This window comes from Brassica napus, chromosome C2, assembly GCF_020379485.1.
Source record: "Brassica napus cultivar Da-Ae chromosome C2, Da-Ae, whole genome shotgun sequence".
NCBI classification, from domain to species: domain Eukaryota; kingdom Viridiplantae; phylum Streptophyta; class Magnoliopsida; order Brassicales; family Brassicaceae; genus Brassica; species Brassica napus.
The window spans coordinates 50,093,412-50,118,953 of record NC_063445.1 but is presented as its reverse complement, the minus strand read 5'-3'; the positions used below and the strand labels follow the sequence as shown (position 1 = coordinate 50,118,953).

Below are 25,542 nucleotides of genomic sequence, written 5' to 3'. Positions count from 1 at the left end.
TACTATAAGGTCGTGGTGCTTGGGACAATAAAGCCTAATGAGTTTCTCTTTGTGTACATGTTTCACAACATGAGATCTTTTACGGGATAACTCTGTGCCTTTTCAATCTTTGCATCGAGTTTAGACTGTAGGATGGCTAATCCTATCATGCCATATAGTGTAAAATTTTGTGGTGTATCTCAATATGGTCACCACGGTTCTTGCCTCTCATCATACTGATCTTATAGCATAGTTTAAATCAGTAGAGATCATTAGGTATAGTCTCGACCACTTTCTTATAAGGTCTTAGGCGATTTATCTTTCAAAATCTGAAGGAACTTGTTTCCTTTTGTTTGCCCATTGTTTCTATTTAGAAACCATATTATCATAACTCAATGGGTCACATATTATTGGGTGTATCTAATGTCCTTTAGACAATGCCTTAGCCATAGTTTCTTTACTAGGCTCACTATACTACTTTCACGATTTCTTACTTGGATATTATGCCCTTTAGGCAATTATTTATTAGTAAAAACATTCATATGTTCAAGTACGATCAGGCAGATATAATTAAATCAAAGCAAACTCTTTTATATATATATATATAAATCGTGAATCATCAAGTAGGTTAAAAGCAAATCATAAAGCAATAAGACAAGTCGTATCGAAAATTTAGTCTTTGAGACAATCAGAAGTCTCAAAGTCCATCTGGTCATTTTTAGCAATGTCGGAATCATTATCGGCCTCATATCCGGAATCGTGAACCATGTGAGCCTCAGGGTTCTTGTTCTTAAGACTTTCTTGGTAGAGCTCACATAAGTGCTTAGGGGTTCTACAGTTCTTGGCCCAATGGTTTCCCATTCCACATCTGTGACAAACGGATTTGGTCGAGTAAGACGGTTTGGATATGCCACCTCGACCACGGCCATAACTACCTCGGCCACGACCATAATTGGAACCACGACCACGGTTATTGTGGTTTCCTTTCCGGTCGGTCGAGTAGTTGTCTCGGCTGTTCGAGTAATTGTCACGGCCATGTCCCTTGTATCCACCTCGGCCTTTGCCGTGTGATCTCTTGTCATTTTGGACATAATTACACTCGTTGGGATCTTTCCTTTCAACCTCATTAGCCTCCGGTAATGGTGCTGTTCCAACAGGTCTAGCTTCACTGTTCTTCATCAGGAGCTCATTGTTTGCCTCGGCCAGAAGTAGGCACGAGATCAGATCAGTATATGTGGCGAAGCCTTTCATTCTGTACTGCTGTTGCAGTATCACATTCGATGAATGGAATGTAGAGTAAGTCTTCTCAAGTAACTCTTCTTCGGTTACTACTTCACCACAAAGTCTCAGCATCGAGACTGTCTTAAATAAGACTGAATTGTACTCATCCACCGACTTATAATCCAAGAATCTGAGATTCTTCCAGTCATTTCTAGCCTTTGGAAGTAACACCGTTTTCTGGTGATCATATCTATGCTGTAAAGCATCCCAAAGTTCTAGTGGATTTTCCATTGTGATGTACTGATCTTTTAGACCTTCAATGAGGTGATGCTGTATAATACTTATAGCCATGTACCGATTCTTATCGGTCTCATTGTTGCCCTTGATGATAGTATCACCAAGTTCCTTTGACCTTAGACTGATCTTTGTATCTAGCGCCCACTGCAAGTAGTTATCTCCGGAGAGATTAAGGGCCGCATAGTCTCTGTTTGAGATTTTCGACATATGAATCACATCATCATTTAAAATTGAGTTTCACAATGTGATCATGCGGCCGCAAGATATATTAACAAGCTCGGCAACAAACATGTCTTACGCATTTATGAAAAACAATCAATCTAGAAACGACCATGGTGCGATCAATTCATCAAGCCACTCGGCCATGCAGTTATATCTAATGCAACCGGTTTCAAGATTGTATAAACTACATGCTGGTCGATTCTTATTTAAACAGTATGAATGCAATCCATATTCAGATCCATATGTATGCAAGAAATCATTAATCAATCCTAGGGTTTCTGATTTAAACACTAGTAGGATTCGGTTTTAAGATTAAGGTTTCAAGGCCTTTTAAGATTTAAAACGAGATTTAGAGTTTTAAACATTTAAACTTTCAAACAATGCCTCACGGCCAAGGTATATGTCTTACGGCCAAGTAGGAGCCACACGGCTATTTAGTTCAATTCAATGTCATCCTTAGAGTAATATCTAGGTTCAATTGCAATCAATCAGGTATGATCAAATTTGATTATGAAAGCAATAAGGCCACACGGCCATGAGATGATATAATCAAGATCTTTATCAAATTTAATTAGGATTTTTAGTTTAAACATGTCAAGCAATACAGATTCGAGTTTAAACAATCCTATCAATATCTCTAGGTGATCAAATAAACAATCAAATTTCAAATCAAACAATTTTAAAATCGTTTTTCCAAATTAGGGTTTCAGGGGATTTCAAAAATTTTGATCTTTGATCAAGGGAGTTTGATTTGAGATTCAAAATCATTAAGACTTTGATTTTAATTGATCAATGGATAAATCTCGAATTATGGTTTAGGGGACCGGACTTATTCGAACTCCGATTTACTCTTTTAGGGTTTGATCTATTTGCCTTAAGGCTTTCATCTTAGAGATTAGTTTTTAGGGTTTCAATCTTTACAAACAATCAGGTTTGATTCATGTTCTCAGAATTTAGGATTATCTTTGTTTTGCAAGTTGTAGAAACCGGACCTCCAAGATGAATGGATGAACCTCGGACGCGAGCTGCGACGCGGACGCGAGCTGTCTTCTACCTATCGGGTCTCGAGTTGGTTGATTAGGAACTCAAGCTAACCGTGATACAAACTGGAATCTGAGGTCGTCTAGGATCATGAACACCTTGGGGCTGGAGCTGATCGGATGCTGATGAGCTGGAACGCAAGCAAGAACAATTTAGGGTTCTTCGGGGTTAGGATTCCAAAAGACCAAGGCGGCGCCGTGTACTGTTTCTGCGAGTAAGGGTGCGTCTGGGATCGGATCGACGAACGGTTTGCGCTGATGGATTCGTCTCGTCAAGGGCTTCAATTTGATATGTGGCTCGTCGTCTGATTCCTCCGGGTTTGAGAGATAGATCGATCTTAAGTTGCGCCTGGATTAGGGTTTATGTGTGACGGATTTTAGGTTAGGTTTTGTCTCAGGGTTTTGGAGTCTATCGTGCTGATAACGTGTTATAATTAGAGAGTTTAGAGACTGAATATTTCTGTGTTCTTATTAATGATCAAGGGGGTTCCTTTATATAAGGATTACAGGATGAAGATAAAAGGAAAGTGTACATATCCTAATCCAACAGGAAATAGAAAAACTATTAAAACATAATAATGGAAAGATTACATCTACTAAGAAAAGGAAAAAGTTTCATTTTCTCTAAGCTTTGTGGCCGTCTTTCTCTCTCCTGAAGTTGGCTCTCTCTCTCCTCTCTCTAGGCTTCGGCCGTCCCTCCATCTTCTAGGTATTGGACCGGTCTTGGACCGGGCCTGGTTAATGGCAATCCACTCCATGATTTATAACATAATAGTAGTTACAAAAAAAAATTAAAAAATATATTTTTAACGTCGTAAACAAAACACTAAACACTAAACCCTAATCCTACACCCTAAACTCTTGAGTAAATCAAGAACCATTGGATAAATTGGAAACTCTAAATCAAAAACACTAAACACTAAAACACTAAACCCTAAACCCTAATCCTAAACACTAAACCTTTGAGTGTTTTAATGTAGTGTTTTTGATTTAGAGTTTATGATTTATCCAAGGGTTTAAGGTTTATCCAAGAGTTTAGGGTTTAGGATTTAGGATTTAGGGTTTAGTGTTTTGTTGACGACGTTAAAAATATTGTTTAAATTTTTTTTGTTTTGTAACTACTACTATTTTTTTATTTATTTTCTTACTTTTTTATTTTAAAAATATAATATAATTTGACAATATTTTGTTTCTTTTTTAAAAAAATATCAAATTTAAAATAATTAAATCTTATTAGTTAGTGAACCTAAAAGTTCATCCTAGGAGGTGAATCCAAGAATAAGTCTTAAATAAATATTAGAAAAGGAAACTATATATTTGTGATCTTGTTTTTTTGTTTCTTTAACAAATACTCAATATGTTTCAAAATACATAAAGTTTTAAGATTGTGCACAACTATTAAAAAATTTGTCTTTTATTTTAAAAATATCTTTAAAATATAAAATTAAAAGTTATTCAACCAATCATAAAACAGATTACAAAATATTATTGGTTACATAATTTTTGATAAGATGAAAAAGTATATTGATATATGAAAATATCGTCTATTTCGAAAAGAATGGATCAGTTTTGTTCAGTGCACATATTTGTGTAACGAAGAAAGTTTTTGTTAAACACGAAGTAGTGACCAAACGCACGTGCACATGAAAATCTCGGTTCGAGAAGAAGACTCCCCCAAAACCATAATCTTGGTTTTCGCTTTTTTAAGATAAAATAATTACTACTTCTTGCTTACGACGTTTGCTTTGCTTCCCCACTAGAAAAACTAAAATGTATACTTATCTGATCTATTAAAAGCGAAGTACAAATTAAGATTACCCCTTAAATTTGCACAACATTTACATTTTAATGCTATTGAAATAATTAAATAAACTTATTTTTGATTAATTTTTGTCTTTTCCAAAATTAGTAAAGTAATAATTACTCTTAATTTTATAAGAGAAAATTTCATAAAAATACACCAACTATTTATCTATTTTTTTTTTGAATAAAGGCTTTCAAATTAAAAAACATAAACTATTACAAAATAAGACTATGAATCTTATAGTTGGATAAAGTTTGCATGAAACAAGCTTCATGAATCATTGAATCTCAACCTATGAAACGACAAAGGTAAAGACTAGAATAACCAATAAAGCAATGAAAGACAATATCTAGTGATAAGAACCACGGCCACGGCGACCACGTTTTCCTCTCTCTCGAATAGTCTTCCATTCCATATCTTGGTATTTAATAGGAAGTTTTGTCTCTCTCCCACCTCTTGTCAAGCTGAGCGAGCTGGATGGCTCTGTCACAACTTCATCCACATCACCTAACACTTCGAACCGAGAAGGATTCTCAAATGCGCAAGGGTTAGATGATGTGGTTAAGGGATCAACAACTAAAGTTTTACAAACCTTAGTGTTGGTAATGATTGATGGAGGAGACTCCATAATAGGTGTTGCAGTGGGAGTAGATTGTGAATCTACTAATATGGGCAAAGTGGTGACAGAGTTTGGCGAAGCAGTGGAGTTCTCCTGCTCTAAAGTAGGTTGCAAAGCCGGAGTGATTTCAAGTTCATATACGAGACCTTCAATCTCTGTAATATGCTTCTGAGGCTCACTACAATCTGGAGTTGGAAGAGAGAGCTTTGCATTGGGATGTATTTCTTTTTGATGGATAGCTGCTGAAGATGAGTCAACATTATCCTTTTGCTGAAGGATATCAATATCCACTACCGGGACCTCAGAACATGTGTCTATAGAAGGGGCAGCGACCTGAGCAGTTGTAGAAGGGAGGAGACATCTCTTCGCTTTGTGCCCTAGATTACCACACCTCTCACACATAGATGGAATCCATGTATACTCAACATTAACAAGAAAGATGTTACCTTGTTTATCATCCAGGGCAATAAGTTTTGGAAAGTCTCTATCCAGCTCCATCTCAACTAAAACCTTTGCTTCGCCCATACTAGTAGGATCAAACCGGGGTTTATGCGTAAGAATAGGTTCTCCAAGTCCTGAAGCAACATGACTTATTCCTAATCTTGAGTAGCAACAATCCGGAACATTCTTCAAGTTGGCCCAAACCGGAAGCGTAGAGATTTCAGGGATATTAAAAGAACCTTCTGGAGTCCATGGCAGTACGAAAAGTAAGCAATCATCAATATGCCATACACCTCGCTGAATCACCCAATGACGAGTAGGTTGGTGCGGGATATGAAACATGAAAGATGAATCACCAAGCTTCTTACAACTGATCTTACAACTTCTTCCCCAAATTCTATTTACCACAGCATGTATCAAACCACCTGGGGGTAGAGAACACTTATGAAACTTGCCAATAATATACTCGTCCTTATTCTCCGGGCCTAACCTAAGCACTTTCGAAGGAATGGATACCTCAGGTGTACCATTAAGTCGATATGTTGGCGTGGCTGCTCGGTAAAGATTTCGAGATTGAGGGCTCAATCTCGCAGCCCACGGGAAGCGGAGACTCCCATCAGATTTGAGTTCCGGAGGTGGAAGTTTTTCAATTGGAGGTTGGAGTGTACGAGATGGGTATTTACCCTTTGGTTGCTTATTTAAGATCTCGTCATTTAACGTCGGCCAGAGAGCGGCTAACTGATTCCCGACTATTGCAGGATCATAGTCTCGAGGAGTACTTGGTTCAGGAGGAGTTGCCAGAGGTTTGAAATAAAGAGGTTTAGCCCATGATCCCAAAGAAGGGACAAATTTTTCCGAAGCTTGGACCCCGCTGTCATCGTGAGAGAGTGACCCAAGGGTCTCGGACGGAGCTGGCTAAGACGTCGGAGCATCGCTCACAGTAATAGAGGTTATTGCATTGATGGAGATAACTGAAGCCAGAGACGGTGAAGTAGTGTCACGTAATTGAACTATAACGGCTTCTGAGGTCAACGTAGGAGCCACGGGCAGAGAGGTTTCGTAAGATGACATTACTGGAGCAGATGAGGTCAACGGTAGAAGAGTGGTGGTGTCAGACAAAAGAGTACTGGTGATAGCGAGAGAGGCTTTCTCCATTGTTTCTTTCACGTCAGTTCCCGGAGGAGGCTTAGTTTCAGAGATCTCCAAACCTTCAAAACTTTCCCAAGTCGTTGATGGAAGTATGGGCAGAGACGAGGAACGCATCAGAGATGATGGCGAACTGTCACAACAATCCGAAGCCGTACATAGAGGAGGGACAGGCGGAGACGACGAAGAGAGAGGAACCGAGAACGCATCAGTTGGAGACGGCGTAGTAGACAAACCTTCATTCACCTGGTCCATGGCAGAGGAAGGAGATACAGAGGGGTAGGGGAGGAGACAGGTCACCACTAAGTGGATAGACCTACCGGCGACAACTCACTGCGGTGGACTCGTCGAATTTCACGGCGTGATAGGGCTAGAGATTCGCTTTTACGTTCGCTGTTTTGGGGGCGCGTGGTGCGCGTGATAAAATTCGTAATGATATAACTATTTATCTATTTCCACTTTAATACACCAACTTTTAGAGTTACCACAAATATACACTAACTAATTTGTTTACCTATTTCACTACTCTATATGTTGATCGTGTATCCGGTATACAACAACAACACTATTCACACTGTTAGTAGTGTGGTTAACTTTCTAACTATGGTTAAACTTATAAATCTGAAAAAAACTTTCTCGAATCAAAATTAACTTTATTATTCTTATGAGAATATTTAATTTAAATTTAACAAGTGGTGTTAGCTATTGATATTATATAAACAAAATAAATGTTAAGCCAAACTACTTGTCACATAGATGGAAGAAATGCTAAATTTAGTCTACGAACCGAAAAGAATCTTAACGCAAACAAAAAAAAGAAAATCATAATTTAGATAGTCAAAGTCTAAAAACTAGAAGGATCCAAAAGATAGCATGATAATAAACTAGAGTTAGTGTGGTCCCTGAGATTGTCCAAGATCTCGTGCTCTGCTTCCTCTCACATCAAATACTCGATTTGTGAAAGGACATGTGTAAATACCAACTCCCTTAGGGATCCGATGGCTGTCTTCGGACTGGTGGACGACCTTGACCTCGTCCTGGTGGTCGGCAACGTCGAGGTCCCGTAGCTGAAGCAGGTGGTGCACTAGATGATGTTGGAAACGTAGAGGTCGCACCAGAGGTCGCACCAGATGCTGTAGATGTTGCAGGTTGGGATTGAGGCACTGAAATGGAAGCTTCAGACTTAGTTTTTCTTTGTCTTTTTAGGTGGAGGAGACTGGTAGCTTTCACCATCAACCTTAAATGTTTGAGAAAAAAAACGTAAGATAACATGACAATTCTAAGTAGTTGAGGGAAATAGTTACACTCACAGGTATCTTCTGAGGTCTTCCACGTTTTCGTTTTGGACCTTCGACCACAAAAGATTGATTCTTACAAGTCCCTTTGTTATGTCCAACCTGTTTGCAATTACTACAAGTGATAGTCCTCCTACCACGAGTTGTTCTATTGGGCTTTGATGGGGACTCATGAGCTGGTGCAATTATCTTTTTCTTAGGACGTCCTGGCATCTTTCTAAATCCAGGAACACCAATGGGTCCCTTACCAGTTTTATTCCAATAGAGCTCCCATTGACTGGTTTGATGTTGTCCCTATATGTGTCTATCCACACTGGAGTTTTATAGTAGTTAACAACATACCTGCAAATATGAAAAACCAAGCACAATTCAGATTTTCTAGTAACTGACAACATACATCAAAGTTTTATAGTACTTAACATCATACGCTAATTTATCAGAGTTTTGAAAGCAAATTTGACTTACTCTTCTGGTTTTCGACGAATGTCATTGATGACACAAATTGCATGGTTGCAAGGTATGCCAACTAGGTCCCAACGCCCACAAGCACACGTTCCCATTCTCAGGCTGACCTCATGACTTAAATCATGCACTAAAACCTCATACAAGTTATCACTACTTACCATGATTTGGCAGTCTTTGCTGTTTTTTCTATTCACCTCCAACACATCTGCTATTCTTTGCGGGAATTGCATTATACACTTGGCTGCCCTCTTAAACCTACGAGAAATACGCATCATGGCTTGTCTTCTGATGGTTTCCAACATATTAATCAAAGGCAATTCTCTAGCCTTTTTGATGGTCCGGTTGAAGCTTTCTGAAAGGTTGTTGCAAACATTAGCCGACCTTCCAGTTTTTGAGAAGAAAGCTCGACACCAATGTTCTGGTTCTGCAGCCAACAATGCTTCATACGCCTCTCTGTCATATAAAAGCAGCTCGTCCATGTGCATTTTATACTCTCCTTTAGTGTAACTATATGCCACTTTCTAGAAGAAAGGCTTATAGTCAAGATCCCCAAATTTTTTCTTCCAATTTCCATACACATGCCTTGCACATACCCTATGCTCAGCATTTGGGAGAACAGTATCAAGAGCAATTTGTAAACCCTGCAAACAAATGTTTGTATTAGTGAATAAATATACTGGTTAATTTTTAATATGTTTGTATAACCTGTCTTAGAATTGATAGTAATTTTTAATAAGAATTTGGAGTAATATTCTTAAAGTTTTTTAGTTTTTTTTTGTTAAGTTTCCAGAATATTTTAGAAACTATGTACTTTTTTGTCAATTTTTTAGAAACTATATTCAAATTGTAATCAAACATCTAAAGAATATTAGATTTTCAATCAAAAAGGGAAAATATAAGTGATTAATCAATTAGGTAGTAGAAGGTTCTGAGTTTAAATAAGATTATGGGCTTTATATAAATTTAATTTAATAAATAAGTTTTTTGCAATTTTTCTTCCCTATCTTATTTAAATTAATAAGAATTATCATTCCAATTTATTTAAATTGTATGTGTTGATTAAAATATAAATTTTTATCATTGTTTAAAATAATACATAATAATTACCATTGTAACATAAGTGTTATACAAAGTAAACCCATATAATAAATGAAAATGTAACTATATTATGTATCATCAATTTTATAAAAGAGCCATTTTACATTATTTTTTTTAACTCAAAGACATTAAACGAAGTATGTTCGTAATATCAATTTTTTTAAATATAGTGTTATTGATTTTTGGGTGATTAAATGTATCACATAGTTAGATTATAATTAAGGTGTTTTGCATATAAATTAGAACTATAATAACTCACAAAAGAAATATGGAAAATATTACTTATCATAAATATAGAGAATATTTTGTTGTTTAATTTAAATATATAATATCTATATTAAAATTAAATGTCAGTGGCATAGCATTGTAAATATGATAAAAAACTAATGTTAGAATCTTAGGAGAGATTCTGCTTTAATAGTATAGATATAAAGAAATTTTATGTTATTTAAAACCCCAAAAACTTAATGATTTATAATTAAAAACCATTTAATAATAATTAATAATAAAATTATTATCTAAATAATAATAAATTATACTTATGAAAATTCCAGTTATAATAATTTAAATATGAAGAACGGTATATGTTAAGGTTATTTTAAAAAGTACGAGTTATTTGTTTTCATTTAAAACTTCTACAGTCTAAATAATAGGGATGTAGCATTTTGGACTAAAACAAATATAAAAAGGAAGTTTTCATTTTTTTTGCTGTACCTTTGAAAAAGAAAGTTATATTCTGATTGGTAAAATTTTGCTATAACTTTAAATTTTAAAAATAAAGCTATATCATGATTGGTTAGAATTAGTGTTTTAAAAATAAATAAATCTAAAGTTCTAAGTTAAAGCCCAACCAATCACCCTCAATATAAATCTTTTAACTTATCTATGTCATATTAATATTATAAACATTAATGAATATCAATAATATACACAAAATTTTAATTTATGTAACAATATAAGTTGCATTTTGTCTCATTCTCCCCCACAATTCACGTTACTCTTCTTTTTTTTTGAACAAATTCTTCTTCACCATCATAATTATTTACAAACTTACCATGTATATAAAATAATTTATTAGACATTTTCATAAAATTTTGATCCACAAAAAACAAAATAAAACATTTGTATAGATGCACAGATCATATTCTAAAAATGGTGGTAATACAATTGACGGTTTATAAGATAAAATAAAATTCTTAAAAAATATAAACTATAAAATTATTATGCTTATAAATGTTATTAAATAATTATTTAACACATGTAAAATTTTAAAATACATATTATCACTTAGAAAAAATAAATATTTATTTATAAAAATAAAAGCAAACATCCGCAAGGTCGTGGTTTAAATATACACAAATTTAAACTCATTTATAATTTCTTATCAGTTACATCAAATTTATATTTTTATATTATTTTCTTAAAAATTTAAATCTTAATTTGTATATGTTACAAATTTTATAGAAGTTTAACAATCATTTTATTTTCTTACAAATATTATAGCTAATGTTTCATTTATAATTAGCATGCTAATTCACAATTGTCTCGTAATTTTTATTGAAAAAAATTTGTTCGCTATATATCTTAGACATGGATCTTATTATATAAATGTTAGATTTGTTTATATAATACATAATATCGGTTATACATTTTACGCTAAAATGCTAATATATAAATTAAGTACAAATATAACATTTACATTTACAAATATGACTACATTAACAAATCTATCTTATTAAAGTAGAAGTATTTTAAGCTTTTGTTTGGCAACATAGATAAAAAATAAAAATAATTAACCATGTTGTTTGGAAACATTGATAGTAGTATATTAAAAAAAAAAATAATGGGCTTATCTTATAAAAAAATTGGAAGTCTGTTATGTTATATTAAAAAGTAATGAGCTTATGTTACTTGATATACATAGTTCAAATTAAAATAATAATTTAAAATTTTTTTATATCAAAAATTTATTCAAAAATATACATATATTCAAAAATTGATTTTTACTAAAATATTTTCAAATCACCATTATAATTGTTTTTTAAATATATATAATAAAAATACAATACAAAGCTTAATTTCAAACACCAACTTAAAGTATGATTTTTATATTTCACATAAAATTTTAAAAATATAATATATGTGATTACTTATATGATGGTACATATAAAATACTATTAATTATGTGGTTACTTGTATGATGGTATTTATAAAATACGATTAATTATATGATGACACATATATGATATATAATAGTGACTAAGGGTGGGCGTTCGGGTACCCATTCGGGTTTGGGACGTGTCTGTTTGGGTTTTGGGTTTTGGGATCAAATATTTCAGCCCCATTCGGATATTTCTAAATTTTGGCCTGGGTTCGGTTCAGATCTTTGCAGGTTCGATTTGGAATAGAATAACCCATTTAAACTATTTTAATTTTTTTAAATTCATTATATGCTCTAAATTTTCCGAAATCCTAAAAAAATAATAATATATTACATATAAATTTGAATAACATATGTTAAACTTAACATATAAATTGGTTAGGTTTAAATATTTGGACAGAGAATCAATAATTATTTTAAGTTTTTTGGTGTTTTGAGTATACATTAACTATTTTATATATTTATTTTTGACTATTTGTATATATTTTCAAGTATTTAAACCAACTTAAAAGTATCATATATATTATGGATATTTTTATGTACATTAAATCTAAAAATAATTAATATATAAGTATATAAATCTATTTCAGATACATTAAAATACCCGAAATACTTTGGTTCAGATCGGATAAGGTTTCGGTTCTCTAAATACCAAAATTTTGAATAATTCACATATTTAATTAATTTCGATTCGAGTTTAGTACTACTTTTTTGGATCGGAATTGGTTCGGTTTTTCAGATTCGAGTTGTTTGTCCAGTCTTAAATAGTGATAAAAAAAATAAATAGCAACATATTTTTGAAAAATATATCCGCGCGGGCGCGCGGATCAAAATCTAGTTTTTCTTATTTGTTGTACAAATATGATTCTTCTCGGCAACCATACAGTATCATTCAACTTATGGTCAAAATATTAGAGAATTTGTTTAATGATTTTATTATTCTTTATTCTTTGTTTCTTTTTCTTTCAAAATTCTAAATTGACTTGGGTATCTTTTTATGTGGGCCGGGGGAAGGGGCGTTGTTCCGGTTTGGTTATCCAAACTGAAATTGATAACCAAACCGGAACAACGCCCCCTTCCCCCCGGCCCACAAAACCAAAATATCCATCAAACTGGTTAGGCAAATCATAATAGATTTGAAAAAGAAGATAACTCTCCGAGGAGTTCATCGGAAGCTAATTATTACTCCGGAGAAGGCATGTAAAGTTCCGGCATCCGAAGCAATGAGAAGAGCATCACTTTTCTGTGATCTTTGTCGATGGTTGAGAATGACCGATTTCAACGTGCCAGTTTAGTGGGTGTGCAAAACTAGGATGTAATAAATTGATTTGGAAAATTTTGTTCAAATCGGTTTTGTAATCGGATTTGAACTCTTGACTTATCGGGTCGAATAAATATTTTTTTTTTTTAACTCAGTCTCACCAAATCAGTAGCTTTATGATTTTGATGAAGTAGTAACATAGCATCAAGCTTTCTGGAAGTAGAGAAACGACGTTTTTCATACGAGTTTGTTTTTGGCAAAATGGCATGTAACTAAAATATACGAACCAAAGTTTTAAATTTTTTTGTTTCTTTCATCATTTCTCATCGTCTCTTTACCTGTTTAGTATTTACCTACTTGAAAGGTAACTATTGTCGTTAGGTTACACGTAAATAATCACAAGGTATTATACACAATAAACCATATATATGAGAATCACATACACAAAGTTTTTTATGTTGTAATGATATGTACCGTCCCAATGTTATACATGAAGGGACAAGCAAAATGCTTATACATGATACATCTACAAGGAAAAAAGTTATTACTCCAAAACATTCAATAAAAACATTATTAATTTCTTAAATTACATGCACCAATCACACCTCAGAAAAAGAAGAACGATCCAACCGTCGTAGCAGCGACAGAAACGACTCCAATCATAGCGGTGACGCCACTGCCGGAAGTTTGCTGAGGCGGCGGATAGTTTGCGTACGAAGTTTCGCTTCCGATAGGTCCGGCGACTGCCACATCATCATCTCCGGGAGTACCAGGTGCATCATCGTCGGTTGTTCCGATGGCATTGTCGTCTCCTGGAGCCTCTGCTGCCTCGACATCTCCACTGGTCGGAGTTGTTGCGGTTGGAGGTCCGGCGGTGGTTACCGACGGTTTATCGGTAGCTGATACGATGGCGGTGGAGACGGCAATGAAGAGAAGAAGGAGAGCTACGTGAAGGCGCACCATTATGTTAGTTAGTTAATAATCCCCAAAAAACCTTTTTTTACAAATGTTTAATGGGTATTTTCCTTTATTTATTTACGGTTTTTTGTTGTGTAGAGAGGCTCTTTATTTATATAGTTGTTGATCAAAATGCGAAATTTAAGGTTTGCCAAAAAAAAGGGTTAATGACATATACCTTATACTGCTAATTTAAGCTTCTTCCCTGCCCATTAAAGTGTGTTGTTCTCCTTTTGTCTCAATCCTATCAAACATAGCAAACAAACAAAAAAAAATCAACAACTAAAACTTTTTCCATAAATGTTCTTTAATCCAATGTAGTAACTTTGGCTACAGTTAATCATAAAATAATTATCCAAATATTAACAGATTTTGGTGATCAATTTAGGTTGGATTAATGATCAAAAAGGTAGAAAAATATTACAACCGTTTCAAACTAGTAATATCTTGGATTTTAACTTCCTTTTAACTTATACTTTATCTGAGAAGTATAACAATAACATTGTAAAACTGAATGAGTAATAAGATGATGATGTACCTGATCTAATATTTATGTATCAAGTCAAAATCTATGGGGCTCTTTTCAAACCTAGATTATCTGACTAATAACATCATCGTTAATGAGACATTACACATTTTTAGAAACAAAAATATTGATAACTTATGACAAAATTATATTTTCTATTTTAAAATAATTTGAACCATTAGACATTGAAAAACTTTTCCTCACATATCTCATCCTTTTCTCTTTTTCAATATTTTATACGGAAGAAGAGACTGTCTCCACCACGCGATAGCCCTGGGTCTTGAAGATCTACAGGTTCTCTCCGATAATCAAACGCTCATTCGAGCAATCAACAGCAAGCAGCCCCCAAAAGAGATCTTTGGTGTCGTCTCCGATATCAATCGTCTTGCAGCTTGTTTCCTTTCAATCACGTTTTCTTTTGTTTATTGCTCTGCAAACGTCGAAGCTGATACTCTGTCAAAAGAGGCCCTCCGTTTTTACCCTACTGGGTCTCTAATGGGCTAGAACTCCTATGTTTTTTAATTTATGAATTAATCAGTTACTCAAAAAAAAAATTTGTCTTGTTGTGAAAATAGAGGATTAGAATCTATGTTTCTGTATTATTCATAAACATAAAGAGCCCTTTATATATAGGGAATTACACCGTCATAGAATAATTGAAAAACTAAACAAAGGAAATACAAATATTGAAAGAGTACAAATCATAATCTAATAAGGAAAATGCAAGATGCTGATTCTCTCTCTCTCTCCTCACGGTCGACTCTCTCTCTCTCTCTAGCATTGGGTCGGTTATGAACCGGACCGGTTATGAACCGGGCCGGTTATGGACATACACAATATGATTTATAACACTCCCTCTTGGATGTCATAATCATACAGGGATTGTAATACGCTTTAGATGTTGCCTCATTAAAACTTTACCAGGAAAACCCAATGGGACAAAACCATGGTGAAGGAAAAAGAGTACAACACGTATTACTCCCCCTGTTCTGAACAACTCGCGGCTGGCCTCATGAACAGCCAAGATCTCCGAATGGTTTGAAGATGTGGCCGCGATCGTCTGCTTCATGGAACGCCATGATATGGCCGTTCCACCATGTGTGAAAAAATAGCCTGTCTGTGATCGAGCATTGTGTGGATCCGAAAGATAACCTGCATCAGCAAAATCAACTAAACCTTCTTTGTTTTGGTTAGTATAAAATAAACTCAAGTCTTTCGTTCCTTGCAGGTAACGAAGAACATGTTTAGTCCCGTTCCAGTGCCTTTGGGTTGGACAAGAGCTTAATCTAGACAATAGATTCACGGCAAAACATATATCTGGTCGTGTGTGACTAGCCAGATACATCAAAGCTCCTATGGCACTGAGATATGGCACTTCGGGACCAAGGACATCTTCATCGTCCATCTTGGGACGGAAGGGATCAGTGTCCAGGCCGAGGGACCGCACGACCATGGGGCTGGATAACGGGTGAGACTCGGCCATATTAAATCTCTTGAGTACCTTTTCTGTATATGTCATTTGATGCACAAGGATTCCATCTCTTATGTAGTCAAGCTGTAATCCCAAACAGAATTTCGTTTTTCTTAGATCTTTCATCTCAAATTCTTTCTTAAGATATTCAACTGTTTGGAAAATCTCTCCAGAGGTTCCTAGGATATTTAAATCATCAACATACACTGCTATAATCACAAAGCCTGGCCGAATTTCTTTATAAAGATATAAGGGCTGATCGGATCATTCTTGTATCCTTCTCTCTCTAGGTACTCATTTAACCTATTGTACCACATTCGGCCTGATTGTTTCAATACATAAAGTGACTTATTCAACTTTATACAGTGTTGTTCTCGAGTACTCGATTTGTTTTTCAACTCTATACCCTCTGGTACTTTCATATAAATCTCATTATCCTGTGGCCCATATAAGTATGTAGTTACAACATCCATTAACCGCAAGTCTAATTTCTCTCTTATAGCCAGGCTTATCAGGAATCTAAAAGTAGTAGCATCCACCACAGGGGAGTATGTCACCTCATAATCGATTCCTGGTCTCTGTGCAACAAGATGTGCTTTATATCTCACGACCTTGCCGTGTTCATTTCTTTTCCTCACAAAGACCCACTTATAGCCGACTGGTTTAACATCATATGGTGTCCAGACTATTGGTCCAAAGACATCACTCTTCTTTAAAGAGTTTAACTCCACGTTTATAGCTTCTTTCCATTTGTTCCAATATGATCGTTGAGTGCACTCATAAATAGATGTGGGTTCATGATCCTCATTACCATCCATGATTTCAAGTACTACATTGCATGCAAATATATCATCAATGTCGACATTCTTTATGTTCCATTGTATCTCAGACAAGACATAGTTTATTGAGATCTCATTATTATCAGGACCTTCAGTACCTTGAACCTTGGCGTCCCAAGAATCAGTATTAGATACATCAGGGCCGCATCTAAGCATTCATGATCGGCCGCGATTGCTATTAGGGTTTTGGGATCAACCGCGGCTAAGTCCCAGGATTTAGGAACGGTCGCGGTCGTGTCTAGGGTTTCAACAACCTCGGTTTCATTCTCTGCACCTTTCTTAGTTTTCCGAGGGTTCTTATCTTTGGAACCTATTGGTCTACCACGTTTCAAACGTTGTCTAGACTCTGCAGCAACTTGATTGTGTCCATCTTGAACATCAATTCTGATTGGTGCATTAGCAGTTGGTATATATGACTTAGTTACTCTTTTCGGGTCAGCAAAGGAATATGGAAATTGATTAGCTAGCTTTTGTAAATGTATAATCTTTTGGAATTCTAAATCACATTCCTGAGTCCGAGGATCTTGCCAAGATAAGGATATTTGATTCCATGTAATTTTTTTTTACCAGTTTACTGCTATCTCCCCCTAATGTTGGATGTTCGGATTCATCAAAGTGACAATCCGCATACCTGGCCTTAAATAAATCACTCGTAGTTGGCTCAAGGTATTTTATAATCGTGGGGGAATCATATCCAACATATATCCCCATCCTCCTTTGAGGTCCCATCTTTGTTCTCTATAGTGGAGCAATTGGTACATAGACGGCACAACCAAATTTCTTAAGATGGGATATGTCTGGCTCATGACCCGTAAGCAATTGTGATGGGGAATATTTATGTTCACTAGACGGTCTGATACGAATCAGTTCGGCCGTGTGCAAGACCGCGTGTCCCCAAGCTGTGGCCGGAAGGTTAGACCTCATAAGCAATGGTTTAGCTATTAGCTGAATTCGTTTTATGAATGATTCGGCCAAGCCTTTATGTGTATGTACATGTGCCACGGAGTGTTCCACACTTACCCCCATGGACATACAGTAATCATTAAACGCTTGGGACGTGAACTCACCAGCATTGGTCTCTATCATTCCGGCCTTAGCATAGTAAAAGGCCAGTAGAGAGTGCATGTATAGACTCTAGGACTTTCTTATAGCCTTGACCGATCTCTATGATCTGAAGAAACTCTTTGTTTCCTTCGCCCTTAGTCTCAATATGAAAGCCATTCATTCGAATGTCTTAAAGCTCAATAGGCTTCTCTTAGAGCTGGGTGAATACAATGCATCAGATATCTCTAGATGCGTACCCTTAGGCAACAGGATGTTAGCCTGGCCGTAGCCCTCTATGAGACTGGTTATACCTGTAATGATACTTTTGAGACTTCATATAAAAACTTCCATTCATTAATAAAATAAGTTCAAAGGAATCAAAACATAGAAAACATAAAGCAAAGAACACGAAAACATAGATGTCGAATTCAATTTCATTCTTTTAAACAATCTGAAGTTTCATAATCCATAAGATCGTCTCGTTCATGATTGAAATCATCTTCACCATCTTGATAAGTCATATGAGCTTCATGATTCTTCCTTTTCAAACTCTCTTGGTAGAAGTCAACGAGATGTTTGAGAGTCCTACATGTCTTAGCCCAATGATTATCCATACCACATCTATGGCACACAGATTTGGTCGAGTTTTGTGGCTTGAAAGATGTACCACGGCCTCGGCCATGTCCACAGCCTCCATTGGAGCCACGGCCATATGAGTTGCCTTGGCTTCGACCAAACGAGTTTTGGTCTCGACCACCACGTCCATGCCATTTTCTACGACCACGGTTGTGTTGGCTATCACTCTGGATATGGTTCGACTCTTTCTTAGTCTCTACGGTCGCATGTGCCTCAGGTAGTGGGTTTGTTCCAGGAGGTCTCAATTCACTGTTTCTCATCAACAGTTCATTGTTCTGCTCAGCGAGCAGGAGATAAGAGATCAGATTAGCATAAGTTGTGAAACCCTTCTCACGGTACTGTTGTTGTAACAACACATTTCTTGTGTGGAAGGTGGAAAAGGTTTTCTCAAGCATATCAGAATTTTGAAACTATTTTAAACAGGGCCGAGTTATACTCGTCCACGGACTTGAAGTCATGGATTCTGAGATTCCTCCAATCATACATAGCCTTTGGTAATAACACTGTTCGCTGGTGATCATATCTCATTTTCAACTATGTCCAAAGGTCTAGAGGATTCTCAATAGTTAAATACTGATCTTTGAGACTTTCAATAAGATGATGGCGTATAATTAATATCACTCTGTATCTATCTTTCTCACTTGCATTAGTGCCCTCGGTGATACATTCATCGAGTCCCTTGGATTTTAAGATGATCTTAGCATCAAGTGCCCATTGCAAGTAATTATCTCCAGAGAGACTTATGGCAGCAAAATCCAAGTTGTTGATTTTCGACATCTGAAATCATATGTTTCATAATTTAGATTTAAAAGTGTTCAAGCGAATGCAATCAATATGCTCAAGCAATCCGGATTCTAGGTATGATGCAAATAGGTCATTCGTATATGATGCATACATGTTCAATCTTTGCATTCAGACTCTATATGCAATCAGTTCGTACTATTATGCCTGCATGATGCAAACAAGCTGCACAGCTACAATCTTAGCAAACGGTTTCAATGCAATCAATACAATGGTTATTCGTTTTTAATCTTAGCAAACAGTTTTCTAAGAGTTCAATGTGTAATTGCAATCAAACAGTCGAGCAATGCAACAATTAGGATTCATTCGAGAATGTATGAAAACTATCAATACTAGCCGGATCATTATCAAGACGAGAATGCATAAATCATTTAACCTAGCAAGCGATTTCTATTTCAATTCAAGCATTCGGTTTTAATCAATCAAACAAGATAGTATTCGATTTTAATTTCAAGACATTAGGGTTTCAATCAAACAATCAATACGACTTCAATTTGAAAATCATTCAATCGGTTTTATCAATTCAAACAACCAAATTCAAGAATTAGATTATCAATCCTAGCATTCGATTTCTATGTGATCAAATTCAGTACGGTTTTAATTAATCAAGGCTAGCATACTATATCCAAACATACAATCATTCAAACAATCAATTTCGATTCAAAGCATTAGATTAGGGTTTCAATTTTAATTCATTCAATCAATCAATTTGATTTCAAATTAGGGTTTATAAAATCGAATGTGTTTTAGTATTATGGTTTTAAATAAAATTGATTTCATGCATTCATGCAATAAGCATGTATGCGGCCAGGATCATGGATATTAGGGTTTCGATTTTGATCTTACATCATTGGGGTTTTGAGATTCAAAACCATTAAGGTTTCGATTTTAATTGATCAAACAATCAATCTCGATTAGGGTTTGGGGTATCGAACTTATGATTATGAGCTTCGATTTACTCATTGGGGTTTTGATCTATTACCTCATGGTTTTGATTTCAACATTAGATCATACTATTAGGGTTTGTAGTTTTTATGGTTTTGATTCTTATCAAACAATCAAATTCGATTATGGGTTCTCTTTAAGGTTTCGAATTACCTTAACCTTAAGTAGGGTTGAATGGACCACCAAAGAGATGAACCGCGAGCTGGAACTGATCGGAACGCGAGCTGATGTTGTCGCGAGCTGTCTGATTGCTGAGATCGGGAACGCGATCTGTCCAACGTTCTGATCGGGTCGCGAGCTGTCCGCGAGCTGGCTGAGATCGTCTTGTTTGCGAGCTGAGGTTGAACAAGCCGAGATCGTCTGAGCTAGGATCAGGAACGCCTTAAGCTGAAGCTGATCGGGAACAGATTGCAAACAAGGATCGGGATGTAAGGTTTCGCGATCGGGATTAGGATGGTTCGCCGGTAAGGATGTTCGCCGATTAGGGTTAGGGTTTTAGGCGGTTTGTTTTAGCTTAGGGATTTAGATTCTATCGTGCTGATAACGTGTTGTGAAACTAGAGGATTAAAATCTATGTTTCTGTATTATTCATAAACATAAGGAGCTCTTTATATATAGGGAATTACACCATCATATAATAATGAAAAACTAAAGAAAGGAAATACAAATATGGAAAAAGTACAAATCATAATCTAATAAGGAAAAGGCAAGATGCCGATTTTCTCTCTCTCTTTCCCCTCACGGTCGACTCTCTCTCTCTAGCATTGGGTCGGTTATGGACATCCACAATATGATTTATAACATGCGAATAAAAAATGGTCTAACCAATGTATAATATTTCATTTGGGCTCCCTCCCGTGTCTCACAAGTAAACATACTTCCATAACTCACCTTCGTCTAAACAGCCGATGAAGACCTTTTCAACCAGAAATTGGGTTTAGCCCTTTAAGCTTTCTATACAAATGAAATTAATTTCCCTTATCAAATGGATTAATTGAAATTATTCGACAATTACTAACAACATAACCTAAAACATGACCCCAATGAACAATTAGAATGATCTAAAACCCTATACAATTAAAATGTTAAAGACAAGTTCCTTAACTTATACCCCCCCCCCCCCCCCTTTGTAACAAACTTCCGAAGTCTTATCAACATAACAAAGTTAAAAACGCAATTTCCTTGCGTTTTCCTGGCGTCAAACCATGCAACCGCTAACTGAGATCGATATTTACTCTTTCAGGTGCACACCTCTCTGTTTGGTCACGACCAAGCTCTGCTCCAAGCTGACCCTTATCTCCCGCACCAAACGCAAATACCTTCCCTGATTCCGTGAGAGCAAACGTATGTGCGTTCCAGTATATCGAGTTCGTTAAACTAATCTGAACCACCCGCTCTTTCACTTGTTTCAGCGATGTTACTACCGCTGGACTCAACACATTAGCTTGCCGATCACGCTACAGACAAAACCAAAACCAAACCAAAACATAAGGTGTTTGTGTTGTGTTTATATGTTACATTAAGCAAGCGCTAACCTGTTCAAAAACGGCTGTATGGTGACCCAGACTAGCAGATTCACCACAACCAAAAGAGTAAACATCACCATCTTCCGAGACCACAAAAGTAGTGTAGTCTCCTGTTGCTACATGAACCGCCTTGACATGGCTTAGCCCTTCAACGACCTTAGGAACTGACTCACCCTCCTCGTTACCGTGTCCTAAGCAACCGTATCTTCCCCAACCCCAAGTACACACTCTTCCATCTTGACCTACAACCGCGGCATGCCAAGCACCCGCTGCAACTACCCTAGGTTGAAAGTTCAGTAGCTGAAACTGCTTGATAACCCGAGGATACTTCTCATCGGTTTTTGACCCGTGACCAAGTTTGCCTCCCAAACCGCAACCAACCGAATAAACCGACCTAAAACAAGCATTGCTATTGCGTCAGAACCGGTCTTTGACAAATATTAGAGCATCTCGGCATCTCCAATCCAATTCAGTTCTATATATATTTTTTTTAAATTAGAGAAACTCTATTATATAAATGAGTTTGCTCCGATGCACGAGTCTAATAATAATAGAGTTCTTATATTTTTAGAGGAAAATATAGAGAAATACTATTTTATATCTCTAAATAAAATATAGAAATGGGCCTGAGATGGTCTTAGTGTATAAAACCGATATTTAACTTAATTGTGTTTGTGACAAGAAAAAAACTTAATTGTGTGTTTTGATCTTTAAGTTTCTTTGTTTTTTTTTTGCGATTAATTCGAGTTTATTCACAACAATGAGTGTGTGTATAAGAGAAGGAACTCACATGCCATTTGGTTGACAAGCCAAGGCAAGAAGGTAGCAATAACCAGCAGCAATCTGCACAACGGGTACATTCTCTAACGGTCCTAACAAAGGACGTGGCTCGACATCATTAGCCTCGGTTTGATGACCAAGTCTACCATCGTTGCCCCAAGAGAATGTATAAACCTTCCCTTCTCGCGACAGAACAGCAGTAAAGAAGTTCCCTATCGCCGCTTGCACAACAAATATGTTCTTTAAAGATGTCACAAGCTGAGGAGTTGTAACCTGTCTAGACCCTCCTTGCCCTCCATACTCTGCTTCACCAAACAAATCTTTCCCACACGCGTAAACACTCCCATTGTCGCTTATCAGCATTGTCCGACCAGCACCAGCTGCTGCTTGGATAATTCTGATTCCCAACATTGACCTGCACAACACGACAACACTCGTGCTGGTTATGAAACATTCGCCTATGACCCCAAAATATTAGTGTTTAGTATGTATATGCCCTCAAATAAATAAAATTTTTTTTTTTTTTAGTAATTGTTTCAAGCCTATAAATGTCAGGGCCGTCTTCAGGTTCTTGCGGTTGTAATACTAAATGAGGAGTAAACCTGACGGGCAGTATACGAGCTTCTTCATCGGTATGGCCATGTCCTAGCTGACCAGAGTTATTGTGACCAAAGGTATAGACTTGTCCCTTTGATGTGACGGCAATGCTGTGACCAGGACCAGCAATGGCTTGAGATTGCTCTCTTCGACAACACGCTTCACCAGCCAGCAAATACCTAAGGACTAGTTTCCATGAACCTCCGCATCTACGTTTCATTTCTTCACGTTCTTGTTCACTCATCGGTTTGAAAATCATCCTTTTATTACACATGTCGAGAGCAGCGAGCTCAGGTAAGGATAAGCTACAGTCCGGTGCAAAGTGTGCTGGCTGGCTAAAGAAGGAGCATGTTGCCTAAACCAACAACAACAAAATTAATAAATTCTTGAAATTTTTTTTAAAAAAAGAAAAAGATTTTAGACTTTTTTTAGAGAATTAAACCTCAAGATTTGCGAGGTCACGAGGATCCAATCTACATTCAGTGAGAACATGAAGGACAATGGAAGGGTTAGCTGCTAAAGGAAACTCTCCAGGAGTTGAGTCTCCAAAGCATTGGCGTTTCTGCCTCTGAAATGGAGTCACGGGAGGAGAAGCAGCAGAGGAAACTGGTTGCTCCGGTAAGTTATGACAATGTAAAGATTGAGTTCCACTAGTTGTAGCATCCATTTCGGAACACAGATTCAACTACAGGTCCTGAAGCTTATGATCTACAGAGGAAACAGAAACAAGTTAGGATCCAAGTCACAACTCTCAAACTATAGCTTGTAAAATAGTATCAAGGAAGCAATGTTATGGGTTATATAACAAGGCTTCTTGTTCCTAATCAAGAACAGAGAAAGACTTTTCTATTTCTAAGCAAGAACAGAGCAAGACTCTGTGAAAACAATCAAATCAAATTTAGCTCAAGAACGAAAGAAGGAGAAGTGTAGTAATCAATAATGGTAAGAATAAAGATGAATCTTAAAGAAAACTGTTTGTCACACGCAAAGAACTTCTCCTTCTCCTCTGCACACGGCAACTCTGTTTTGACTTTACAAACCCAGAAAACTCAAAACCAAATCTTAATTGAACAACACCAAACACATCAAAGAGATCAAGAGTTAACCAAGCAAAGTTATGATCAATCAATCGTAAAGGATCGAAGTTTCTGAAAACCCATATGCATCAAACCATCATCATCATCAAGAATCGAACCTCTGGAATTTTACAGACAGCCCCAAGTGGTTTCTCTTTGTTTGTTTTTGATGTCTGATCAGAGCAATGAAGAAAGAGGGATATGAAAAGAATGATCGGACGATGTTTTCCTATAGAGAATTGACGGTGAAAATTCTCTTTTTATTTTTAGTTATTAAACTTTTGTTTTTCTTCTCGGAAAGTCTGCAAATTTGTGCGTTGAGGGAAGTGGATGAAGAGGAAATGTCTCTTTTATGCGGTGGTCTCAAGGCAATTAGGATCTCTCTATTACAACATTCTCTGATAACTTGTGATGTGGTATGTATGTATAATGTGCACATATACGTATACTTGTAGTGGTGTATAACATCTTGTATACATATGCGTGTGCATCCGAAAGAGGGCTCGACTGGTGGAACAAGTTATCCATCCAACGGATCTTTATAGTTTAATAGTTAGGACTTAGGAGTATAAAATGTTAGTTACTCATCATGAGTCCTGACATAGTTATCCACTGATTCTTCTACAGTTGTTCTAATTGTGTATGAAATGTGTTAGTATTTGTTTTCGTAACTTTATAAACCAAAGAAAATTAAATGAGTTTCAATGATAACCAAGCGAACGAAAAGAGAAACACTACATTCTTTAATGTTTCTTAAAAAATTTACCATTCATGAAAATATTTTTTCCTCTTCGTTCTCTCTCATTTCTTTTTTTTTTTTAGATAATTATAATGCAAATTTGTTATTTGTTAATTTTGATAAAGAACCTTAATTTCTCATCTTTCCCAAAATTTTATTCCTATTCATTTCTAATGTTTCTTGATGGTTACCAGTGATACGGTGTTTTTTTCCATAACTTTGTAAACTAAACACAGTTTAATGTGTTAATGGTTGTTTCTGTAACTTTATAAACTCCAAATTCTGACTGGTGACCATTCTGGAAACAAGAGGAACGAATAGAAAAGGAATGTAAAGGAATAAAATTGTAGGAATGAAAAAAAATGGTTGTTTCTTCTCAAATTTAATAAGAAATACTTTTGTTCTTTATTTCTCTACAAAAAAAAAGGAATGGTAGGGAATGAGAAGAAAAATTTATTCTTTGTGAATGGTGATATTTTTCAGGAACGTTAGAGAATGCAGTATTTCTCGCCGTTTTCTAGTCACTATTCATATAGGGTATGAATGGTGACCAGGG

General features: G+C 36.0%; 6 protein-coding genes across 7 annotated transcripts; all 6 read right to left on the bottom strand.

Moving 5' to 3' along the window:
- Positions 1–178: 178 nt before the first annotated feature.
- On the bottom strand, positions 179–3,415 carry LOC106432908. The gene has a single exon (XM_048746921.1). The coding sequence runs from the start codon at positions 1,702–1,704 to the stop codon at positions 652–654; it is 1,053 nt and encodes a 350-aa protein (XP_048602878.1). The 5' UTR covers positions 1,705–3,415; the 3' UTR covers positions 179–651.
- Positions 3,416–4,361: 946 nt separating this feature from the next.
- On the bottom strand, positions 4,362–11,488 carry LOC125581458. The gene is made up of 2 exons (XM_048746920.1): positions 8,530–11,488; positions 4,362–8,406 (listed from the first exon to the last, which is right to left on the bottom strand). The coding sequence occupies exon 2, from the start codon at positions 5,963–5,965 to the stop codon at positions 4,913–4,915; it is 1,053 nt and encodes a 350-aa protein (XP_048602877.1). The 5' UTR covers positions 5,966–8,406; positions 8,530–11,488; the 3' UTR covers positions 4,362–4,912.
- LOC125582462 (mucin-7-like) lies at positions 6,539–7,024 on the bottom strand. Its single transcript, XM_048749188.1, has one exon. It carries the CDS (start codon positions 7,022–7,024, stop codon positions 6,539–6,541), a length of 486 nt encoding a protein of 161 aa, XP_048605145.1.
- Positions 7,953–9,014, bottom strand: LOC111208928. The gene is made up of 4 exons (XM_048749187.1): positions 8,530–9,014; positions 8,313–8,406; positions 8,080–8,166; positions 7,953–8,006 (listed from the first exon to the last, which is right to left on the bottom strand). The coding sequence occupies exons 1-4, from the start codon at positions 9,012–9,014 to the stop codon at positions 7,953–7,955; spliced, it is 720 nt and encodes a 239-aa protein (XP_048605144.1).
- A 1,967-nt stretch (positions 11,489–13,455) lies between the features above and the next one.
- LOC106432909 (anther-specific protein BCP1) lies at positions 13,456–14,108 on the bottom strand. Its single transcript, XM_013873754.3, has one exon. It carries the CDS (start codon positions 14,010–14,012, stop codon positions 13,656–13,658), a length of 357 nt encoding a protein of 118 aa, XP_013729208.2. The 5' UTR covers positions 14,013–14,108; the 3' UTR covers positions 13,456–13,655.
- A 7,117-nt stretch (positions 14,109–21,225) lies between these two features.
- Positions 21,226–24,668, bottom strand: LOC125574853 (ultraviolet-B receptor UVR8-like). 2 transcript variants are annotated; one of them, XM_048746919.1, is made up of 6 exons: positions 24,278–24,668; positions 23,614–23,879; positions 23,177–23,526; positions 22,585–22,989; positions 21,804–22,188; positions 21,226–21,725 (listed from the first exon to the last, which is right to left on the bottom strand). In XM_048746919.1, exons 2-6 carry the CDS (start codon positions 23,836–23,838, stop codon positions 21,483–21,485), a joined length of 1,608 nt encoding a protein of 535 aa, XP_048602876.1. In that variant the 5' UTR covers positions 23,839–23,879; positions 24,278–24,668; the 3' UTR covers positions 21,226–21,482. The 2 variants fall into 2 exon arrangements, with proteins under 2 accessions (XP_048602876.1, XP_048602875.1); XM_048746918.1 differs by having other exon boundaries at positions 24,367–24,667.
- Positions 24,669–25,542: the final 874 nt, after the last annotated feature.